The sequence below is a fragment of the Ruditapes philippinarum genome, unplaced genomic scaffold (genome assembly GCF_026571515.1).
Source record: "Ruditapes philippinarum isolate M1 unplaced genomic scaffold, ASM2657151v2 ctg1297_1_1_1_1, whole genome shotgun sequence".
Taxonomy (NCBI): Eukaryota; Metazoa; Mollusca; class Bivalvia; order Venerida; family Veneridae; genus Ruditapes; species Ruditapes philippinarum.
In genome coordinates, this window is record NW_026863527.1 from 1 (window position 1) to 10,922 (window position 10,922).

General features: G+C 32.2%; 1 protein-coding gene across 1 annotated transcript; it reads right to left on the reverse strand.

The window, feature by feature from the left end:
• Window positions 1–863: 863 nt before the first annotated feature.
• On the reverse strand, window positions 864–2,248 carry LOC132722307 (uncharacterized). The gene is made up of 2 exons (XM_060706777.1): window positions 2,016–2,248; window positions 864–1,529 (listed from the first exon to the last, which is right to left on the reverse strand). The coding sequence occupies exons 1-2, from the start codon at window positions 2,106–2,108 to the stop codon at window positions 1,089–1,091; spliced, it is 534 nt and encodes a 177-aa protein (XP_060562760.1). The 5' UTR covers window positions 2,109–2,248; the 3' UTR covers window positions 864–1,088.
• Between the last annotated feature and the right edge of the window lie 8,674 nt (window positions 2,249–10,922).

The following is a 10,922-nucleotide window of genomic DNA, read 5'->3' on the forward strand; positions in this document are numbered from 1 at the left end:
ATAAAATCAATAAAAAAACTGGAAAGAAAAGTCTGGAAAAGGGATGATCCCTCGGAAGCACAAATTACATCAAAATAATATGAAAATTGCAGACCCAGTTTCATTGTGTCCGTAAAATTTGAAACCATTCATTTTTGGAAAAATATATAATGAATTCGTGATCAAAAATAAATCATAAAATAGAAATATATATTAAATACTGAGTATTTACATAATTAACATATGAATTTAAAATATCAGCATGTTCTTTAAATTATTGTTTTATTTCACTTACTTGGTCTGAAATTAAAACAGTTAGTTATGAGTTCGCGTAGTATAAATAACTGGTCGGGTTAGCTCATAAATCTGAGATCTTCGTGTTAGGTAGCCAACATTCTAAAAATTGGTAAGTAATTAACTATGAGAACACAGAAACTGTTACTAAACATTCATTAAAAATCTATTTCATACCTGTTCTAGAAGTTATTCATGTCAAATTTGACAGACTGTTAACACTCTTTCTATTATGTTTTAACATAGCATCTTTTTCATTGAATTATTTCTATTTATCTTATTTTGTTGGAAGCTGTTTAAGTAATTACATTTTTAGCCACGTTATGATGAATGTTTCTCTTTCAGTTTTTGACAATGTTCAGTAACATAGTTTAGTTATCTACCATTTCATAATTATCTATATTACGATTTTCTGTTACCGGTGAATTATTACGTAAATTCCATGACGTCAAACAACACATCATTATCATAAAAAAAAGTTTGTATACATTGATAACTAAGGGCGTCTACGAAGATTGGCGGCGATGTCTAAACGCCGTATTTCCGACATAGATAATAATGATGTTAATACTTGTATTATATAACACAAATGAGATAAATTATTTTTATTATTCTTATCTACACTAACATATACACGTTAAGTACTAAAAATTTTACAATAACGTATAAACGTAATATATGTTAAAATCGTTTAACAATAGTAAAAATGACATAAACACGCGAAAACAAAAGCTAAAGTTATTCAAGATAAGTGTCATTTCAAAACAGTTAATCTTTTGTAAAAATATTTATCATTGGTGATCTCAATAATATGTTTATAATAAGCCATCTTTTGAAGGTCCTTGTGCTTGTTTTGCAAACGCCCCTTTGTTGTATGCTCCGATGTGGACTTCATCCGCATTCACTTCTTTTTCAGTTTTTAAAAAGAATATTGCTAAGCCTTTGTCATCATTATATCTTTGAAAGAAAGAGTTATATCCCAGTTTTCTAATCGGCATGTTTAGGTGACATCTATAAATATTTTCATGTATAAAATTAAAACTGATATTTTTTATAACATGTTGTTTAGCTTTTATCTTGATGTCCTCTAGTTCACGCTCTGCAAACAATGCCTGTATATCTTCTGATAAACCTTCAACATTGAAGTGTAGCGTATCTGTTGTTTCCCTCGTACATACAACATAATTTTTGTTAACTTCATGTTTCGCCAAATCCTTTTTCAGAACAGCACTGGATATTGCACGTCCACCATTTACCTTTAAAATCAAAACATCATTGTCTAAGTCATTATCATTAACATAATACTGTAATTGTAAATTATGTTTTAAGTTTTTTTCTTTCTTGTAGAAATTGTCAACATCTGCCGATTTTTATATATAGGGCGGTCACCTAGATTAGATTATGACGCCTTATTAGGGTAAAGAAAACAATAGATCAATTCCAAAACAATAGTTTATGCGGGAATGGCATTCTGTTCACCAAAAGAAAAAAAGCTCATTTTGGTAAAAATCTCATGCATTGCTTCGGATGTATGAAACGACTCATTATCCTTTTTACAAGTCTAATGGCTTCTTTAATTAAAATGATCCAAACTTCTTGAATGTTTTGAGCTGATAGGAAATGACCATAACAACTCGTTCCTTACAGAAAATAAATTTGTATTCGATGCGTTTAAATCATTTTTTTAAATACTATAATAGTTAAAGATAAATATTTAAAATATAGCATAAAAATTGACTTACTTCTACAAATGCTCTAGGCAAAGTTCCATAATTTTTGCAGACACATGAAAACGTCCGTAATTTATTGAGTTGTAATTTGAATACGTTGTTCATTATTGCAGGTCTGATTTCTCTTTGGCAGTAAGCTTGCCGTTATATTGGATTTTTACTGTAACGATACAAAATGCAGAATATTGGTTAACAGAAAAAGTTAAGCACTCAGAATATTTCTTGTTTCGTGGAGGGGAGATATAATCGATTTATATTTCACGAACAAATTGAATAAGTTCGTACCAATTTATATCATGATAAATACTTGTGCTGGCAACATTCTGATAAAAAGAAGAAAAAAGACCGTACAAAGACTGAACGCATTTAAAGATACGTATATGCGTAACTTGACATCCTATCAGAATGTTCATAACTTGTCGGGGAATTTCCGTAGTTTGTATATAAGGCGATTTGGCAACAGTTACTTACGATAAATGTTACTGAGCAGTCTTTTAATCAGTGTTCATGCTTGTATAATAATATTAACTTACATTTCAGCTTGTTAGACCTCAAGGCTGCCAACTTCACAAACATACATTGATTAAAACAGAAGTAGTATATGACATTGTCAAAGATCACAAACATTCATTGTTTTTTATCTCACTACCTGTATATTTATGACCAATGCAGAATTTTGTATACGGCAATTGAGTTTTAACAGATCATTACATAAAATTTGATGCTATAATTCATTAAAAAAATAGTCATTTATAAAACAAATAACAGATGAAGCAAGCATAAGATGGGAAAAAAACATCAATGGCAAAAATGGTAACAATATAAAAAGCGGTGATACCCCACCCACACAAAGCATGTATAGTCCAGTTAATCAAGGCGGATAACAAATATAAGTATGGTAAGTAATACTGGGCCTATTGAGACCACTAAAAATGTCCAAGTAAACTATAATGCAGAACAATCGCCAGCTTTACAGCAACTTTATTATGCTGAACAATTACTACACCCTTCCCACCAACAACTTTACCCAGTACAAGCGAAGAAAACATGACTGAAACAATACCCAACACAGTTCAGAATGGAAACACAAGTATAATATCAGGGCAGGTATATGATTTGAACAATACAAACATGTGTAGCGGATATTTGAATATAAATACCCTATACCAACAGTCATACCCAAGTGTACCATACCAAATGTCCCCTGGTATGCAAGCACTACCACTTAATCAGCAAGACCCAAATGAAATCCCCCTTGGGTCAATATACTTCAAGGAATTGAGATGAGACTGAGTGGAATAGACAGACAATTGGAACACCAAGATGTCCATTGGCAAACCCCAAAAACTTTGATAAAAACACAAAACTCAAGAATAACCTCTACTGGACAACAGGTGCAAGATATAAAGTGAAAAATGCAGTGAATAAAACTGAACATAATGTAAAAATGCTTGATGAAAAAGTGCAATGTCAAACAAAACAAATACACGAATACAAGAATAGCATTGAAGTGATTATTGACCTTTATAAAAATATAAATTTTGACCAAAATGATACTGAAAGTAAAATAGATCATCTTCAGGGTCTAATGAAAAAATGGAAGTAACCATGAATGAAATAAAAGAAAATCAGCAAGACCAACATGAAACAATATACGATCATCAATGCAGAAGGATGCAAGACAACTTAATTGTCTAATGGTATAGACGAACAAGGGGAATATGAAAACACTGAAGAATATCTGAACTTTAATAAACAAAATGAAAATAGACAAAAGTATCCCATTTCAAAGGGTACATAGACTTGGCAAGAGGAGAAGGGATCAAATTAAACCAAGGCAAATCATTGCCAAATTTAGAGATAACGATAGAGAGTTGATAAAGTATACAGTCTTAGAAGTTTTAAAAGGTTCTGAATTTGGTGCAAGAAAACATTTCCCAAGAGAAATTGAAAACCGCAGAAAATTATTATACTCAAAACTGAAAGAGGCAAAATAAACTGGACAGAGAGTTAAATAAGTAAGAGATAAAATTTTTATTGACAATGAAAGATCTTTTCCAGATTACAATTAATTCCCCAAAACAGACAAAAGAACTAACAGAGGATATGATAATGGTAAACCCCACCAGTCAAAAGATACACAAGACATAAACAGGACACAGGTGTACTACAGAACAGATACAAACAGAAATACTGCTAGTTCAACTGGTGTACAAACTCCCACAACAAACATATTTCAAGTCCTTATAGACATAGAAGATGAACATGAACCATCCCTTAGCAGTAAAAGCAAAAGAACGGCTAAATCACAAGTTGATACACATTTAGAGACAAAAAATATAGGGAATGCTCACCAACCACAATAAGTTCTGAATGAACATCGCTTCCCTTCTATCTCCCCGTCGAGAAGGGGAAACCCATCAGTCGGAGCTCTACGGGCGAACGGCGAGTCGGATCGGACCGTGCCGGGTCCCCCCTACCTCGCGAATACCGGTGATAATTGCCAAAAGGATCTCATTTCGTCCAGGGCGGGAGGTTTTTCGTATGCCGAGCGAGAACGGAGAGGGCCAGCTCGGTGATCGAGCACACGCTGGAAAGGTCTCGGCGAGTCGGATCGGACCACAACACCCCCACCTCGCGAATACCGTGACAATTGGCAAAAAAGCGCATTTTTGACCAGAGCGTCCCGGAAGGGCGGCCGTCGCCAGCTAGGCAGTCGAACGGGTCGAACGCGCCCTCGATCACCCGGCTGCGACTTTCCTTTGCCTCGTACATCGATCTTTTTGTTTAGGTAAGACTGGTCACGAATGTCATGAAACACCTCGAGCGCTACGAGCTCTCTGTGTCACGTGAAATTCTTGCTAGGTCTTTCCTAAACAGAAAGATCTCGTACTCGTCGATATCCTATAGGTAATGATATCAGCGGTTGTAAAAGATATAATTTTGTATTGAGTATCGAAATTGATTTTCCACACGTGTAATTAGATAAAATTTGTGTCGAGTGTGCAAAAGACTTTGCATGCCTTGTGTTTATATAGAGAGGTATATGTATAGGATATCGACCGAGTACGAGGTCTTTCTGTTTAGGAAAGACCTGGTCACGAATTTCATGTGACACCGAGAGCGCGTAGCGCTCGAGGTGTTTCATGAAATTCGTGACCAGGTCTTTCCTAAACAGAAAGATCGATGTACGAGGCCGATATCCAACTTACACACCGTAAAACTATACTGGCTTGCGCTATGGCTGATCTGAAGCATTTGATGCAATGCACAAATATTATTTTTTAACACAACGCATATAGGGGTAAGCTTTTATCAACGTTCTTCTTAAATACAATATATATTTTTGCTTTTTCCCTTTAAAATAATAATCAAAAAGCTAAATCAGCAGTTTGTCAAAAATAAAGTGAATAGGTCTGTAATGGAAGGTATGCTAAAGTATGAATAATTATGTTGATAGTATTTAGTATCAGACATTGCAAATTCTAGGACATTTAAATCCGGACAGGTGTCCCCTCGGACGTTTGCTCCCACTTTTTTTGCTGTTGCGACTTGTCACTTGCCAGAGGTCATGTACATGTATATATTTTTATGTATGTCAATGTAAACATTATAGTTCATTTATTTATGGATGCTATTTTGAATTTCACAAATTTGCGCGTGAGTTTTTGTGTATTTAAAGCAACACGCCTCCAGATTCATTTTAATTTTCATGAAAATTTTGGAAATGTATTTAAAAGTAAAATATTGTAAGGTAAACAAATATAATAATTGACATATTACAATTAGCACTTACAATCCAAGAAAATTACCAAAAAGTGTCAACATATGCAAAAGTAGCCCGTACTGCGTTACTAACGCAGAAGAAATATTGTAATAAAATACTGCAAAATCAGTCTTTAACCACATATTACATGAAAAATATAACTTGGGCCTTGAATGTTTTTACCTTCCTTAAAATTTCTCAATATTGATTTTCTTGATGCAGCTTTAAGCACAATGAAATATCGACAATAGGCGATGAATGTTAGTAGAAAACAATTGAATATTTTACTATTTTTAAAACAGGGAGGGGGGCAACTGTCCGCCTCTTCCAAAGATATGAGGGGGGGGGCATATGACTTCCACTGCATAAGGGGGCAAACTTCTGAGAGGGCAACTGTCCGAAGGGCAATGTCCGGATATCTAGCAGACCACGAATGACTTACATATGTATATTGTTGGCAAGTGTATGATACATGAACCGAAATTATATTTTATGTAGCAGATTATGAAGTGTTCTAGAATAAAATATGATCGTTCATCATAAATTTTTCATACTAAATCACTTATAATATTCATTTTTTTTTTCAAGAATTTTTTAATGATATACGAATAATACATTTCTATCGTTTCTATCGATATTTGAAATACTAATGGAAGATGTGCCTCCACGTTAAGTATACTTGTATATGCATGTCACTATAAGCAAGATTTGGATTCTGTCAATATAAAATTCCTTTAACGTTGTTGTGTATCATTCTTTGAAACAAGTCCTGGCTTCGAAGGTTTTCAGTGTAAATCAGTTTTGATTTTCTCCGGTTTAATAAAAAAATATGATAAAAGAGAGGGGGCGTGGGATTTAACAATCTGATTGATCCCGCGGGTGGGAATACTACCAGGGTGGGTAGCTGCGGTTTCAAATGCGAAGCGTACATGAAATGGTGAAAAGTTGTGAATCGGACATACGTTTGGTATTTTTTTTTTCGGTATGAATTTTAGGTACAAATTTTATGTATTGTGAATTTTCTAGAAATGTTAAGATGTTTTGGATTAGGTGATTCAAATTCGTAATAAGTATGCTGTGATTACTACTATAGTTTCATAGAGAAGCGTCCATTTTTGTTATATTGTGAACTAAATGACAGAAGAACCACTTACATATCTCTTTTCTTTGAAAAATGACGCAATTAATTAAATGTTAAATGTGACCTAACTTTCATATGCTATCCATTATTTTTATTCAAAGATTAAATATAGGGATGCTGGAATAATTGCTTAGTGCATTCAATAAACAATATCTTGTTTAAAAAGTGTATCCCGAGTTTGTTTGTATGACAGGAACATCATGTTAATCATTTACATTTTATTTCAATTTTAATTTTTTTGATTTCGTTTCACGTTTTCTTTGCCTGTGCATAGGCAGGTCTATTTTTTCACGTGTTTTTCATGACCGGGTCTGTCTGACTTGAACAGACCTGTGCACGTGCAAAAGATAGACCTCATAACGGATTTTCTTTTGTTAAACAGGTCTATCCGAAAAATATAGACCTGTCACAAACAATAGAGGAGGTGTGTAATTGCCGTTATTTTCTTAATTATTTGCCTATATTTTTCAATTATTTATAGAATGTCAAGCTCCTGTGCTCGATCATTACCTGGATCAGTCGGTAATTGAACTCCAATATACAACTAATATACATGATCTGCTTAGCTCACAATCGTGTGGTATCCGCGTCGTCAAAACATGTCAAAAGTTTCAACATTCTATTAAATCAGAAGTATTTACCTGGCTATAAGTACACACGCACTGTTAAAGATTAATTGTTTTTCCATTCTTCTAACTGTCAGACAGTTAGCACTGTTATATTTAGGAAATAGATATCTATTCTAATGTATTGTTATAGATTAAAGGTACTGTGTTATTATAAAATGACGTCTTCTCCAAATGTTCATTCAATGAAACATATAAAATAACAAATTAAAAATACATGGAATTTTATCTGGTAAGCCGAATACCTAATATTCCAGTGTTCGTTTCATAGTCATTGGAACCATTTCAACTTTATAAAATAAGATAAACCTACATTTCATGGCGTTTCAATTATTCCTCTTTTTGTCTAGCAGTCTCAAGCCGTTAACCTTCGTCACAAACATAAATTTTATAGTGAAATCAGTAAAAGAAAAAACGACACATGCCATTGTCAATGATATCCAGCGTTCATTTTCTATATCAGCAACTGATACAGAAAAAGTCACTGCAAAGAGCCATGGTTTGGTCCAAGAATATATTATCATCATGTCGAATTAATAAAAAAGTGACATGTGACAAAGTAGCGTTAAAATCTTTTAATGCGACATCACCATAGACATTCGAGACAGTTTAAACATTTTTTTTCTTTGTGAAAACAACGATATATTATTTATCTCCGGAGTTGGTCTACACAAAATGTTGTGTTTTTTATTTCATTTTTGAATTGTTTATTTTATGTTGTTGATGATGATGTTATTGTTGTTGTTATTGTTGTATCTTTTACAATTTATGAAGTGGATATAAATAAATGTTATTACGTATAATATAATTTGTTAACATTCTGCCAGAGTTAGATTTCGGTAGATATTTTAACCGAGAAATTGTTAGTATTGTAACAATGCCAGTATTTATGTTAACACTTTTCTCCTAACAAAATAAATGCAGCGTGCAAACACATCATGAGCAAAAGTGAACATTAACCGATTTTTCAATCGTTTTCATTTTGCATCTTACATGAGTAGTTAGTTAGGACCTATCATGTGGTGAATTTTCTTTTATGTCTAATTTACTTACCATTCGCTTATGGGTATATTTTCCTCTAGTAGACTTACTATTATTAAACACATTATGCCTCAGAAATTTTTTTTTTAATTCTTTAAAAAGTTTAAACATGGGTTTTAAAAGTGATGTTTTAAAAAATTATTTAGATCATGTTAGATGTTAAACAACTGAAGAATGTGGCACTGCATGTGCAGTTATGTGTCGTAAAAAGAAGCAAAATGTAATCAAAGTAATATTTTGACTTCCATACGAAATATAAAATCAATATATAATTATATCTATTGCCAAAGAGCAAAAGATAGTTCATCTGTATATGGCCAATGAGTACATTTTTGGAAACTGTAATAAAATACCAAAAAACAAAAAGTGAATGGGAAATAAAATGATAGCAATTTAGTGGCTTAATGGGCCTTTAACTAATTGTAACTGCATTGAATAAATACGATTTACAAATTGATAAACACAAACAACAATATACGAGTATACATAAAGATAAAATTAAACATAATATTTGGACATTGCATTAACTCACCTAGTTTTAATAGATAAGAAAATACTCTAACAACAATTTGATTGTTTTACGAAAGAAGAAAAAGTTGGGACATTTCAACCTCATGAATTTCCGGCTTCATCTTCGTGAATTCGCAATTTCAACTTCATGAATCCCAAGTTTTCACGAATTCACGATTTAAACTTCATAAAGTCAGGATTTCAACTTCACGATTTCAACTTCTCGAATTTGCGTTTTGAACTTAACGATTTTAACTTCACGAATTCACAATTTCAACTTAACTAATTCACCATTTCAACTTCATGAATTCAATTTTATGAATTCATGTTTCGAAGTTGAAATCGTGAATCCACGAAGTTAAAATCGTGAATTCACTAAGTTGAAATCGGGAATTAACTAAGTAAAATTATGAAGTTATAAACGTGAATTCATGAAGTTGAATTTTTGAAGCTGAAATCGTGAATTCTGTAAGTTGAAATCGTGAATTCATGAAGTTGAAGTTGTGAATTCATGAAGATATATCCGAGAATTCACGGAGTTGAAATGTCACTTTTTATCAAATAAGTATTTATACGTGATATAGATGAACGATCGGGAATACAATAATTTTAGATCAGACCCGGTTTCATTGTGTCCGTACAATTTGAAACCATTCATTTTGAAAAAATATATAATGAATTCGTTATCAAAAATAAATCATAAATGAAAATGTATATTAAATAATGAGTATTTAATATAATTAACATATGAATTTAAAATATCAGCATGTTCTTAAAATAATTGTTTTATTTCTGTTACTTGGTCTGAAATTAAAACAGTTAGTTATGAGTTCGCGTAGTATAAATAACTGGTCGGGTTAGCTCATAAATCTGAGATCTGCGTGTTAGGGAGCCAACATTCTACAAATTGGTAAGTAATTACCTATGAAAACACAGAAACTGTTACTAAACATTCATTATAAATCTATTATATACCTGTTATATTTGACAGACGTCTTTCTATTATGTTTTAACATAGCATCTTTTTCATTGAATTATTTTTATTTATGTTATTTTGTTGGAAGCTGTTTAAGTAATTACAAGTGATTGTTTTAGCGACGTTATGATGAATGTTTCTCTTTCAGTTTTTTTGACAATTTTCAGTAATATAGTTTAGTTATCTACCATTTCATAATTATCTATGTTACGATTTTCTGTTACCGGTGAATTATCACGTAAATTCCATGACGTCAAACAACACATCATTATCATAAAACATATATAAAAAGTAAAGTCTCCTTACAGCTTGGCTGTGCGAAAGATTAAGAAAATAAGTAGACTATATGCGTACTAATATTGATGAAAGATTTGAGTTAAAAGAATTCTATTCCACTGACTAATACTTTTTTTCTTTTCTTTTTTTTTTTATATTTAACTTTTCATTTTAAACACATAACTTCTTGTCAAATAAAATGTAACAATATATATAGAGAGAGAATAACATACTACTGTCTTTTGATATCAATTTTATCATCATAGCTTAATATTGAAGATCTATAAATCAAGAAAAATATCCAAATAGCTGTGCCAAAGCCAAAGCGTGCCCCTCAGCCATTCCTAAAATGACTTTAGATTGACGATAAATCTACTACACAGACATTACATGCATTTTGACAGCAGACATTTTAAAAAAACATATAATAAAAAAATAGTATAAATCTAGATCTAGGGCTATATCTCCAGATAGATCGTAAGAAACTATTACACAGTGTGCAATAAAGGAAGTATTATTGCCAAATAACAAGACAGGGAAAAGTACAGGCGCATTTAGAATAAGAGCTAAATTTGTGACTTGA

Bases quoted from the DNA above. Each gene is read 5' to 3' on its own strand.
- LOC132722307 (XM_060706777.1), bottom strand. From the start codon at position 2,108: ATGAACAACGTATTCAAATTACAACTCAATAAATTACGGACGTTTTCA. The intron at 1,530-2,015 runs GTAAGTCAATTT...TTGATTTTAAAG, and splicing joins TGCCTAGAGCATTTGTAGAA to GTAAATGGTGGACGTGCAAT.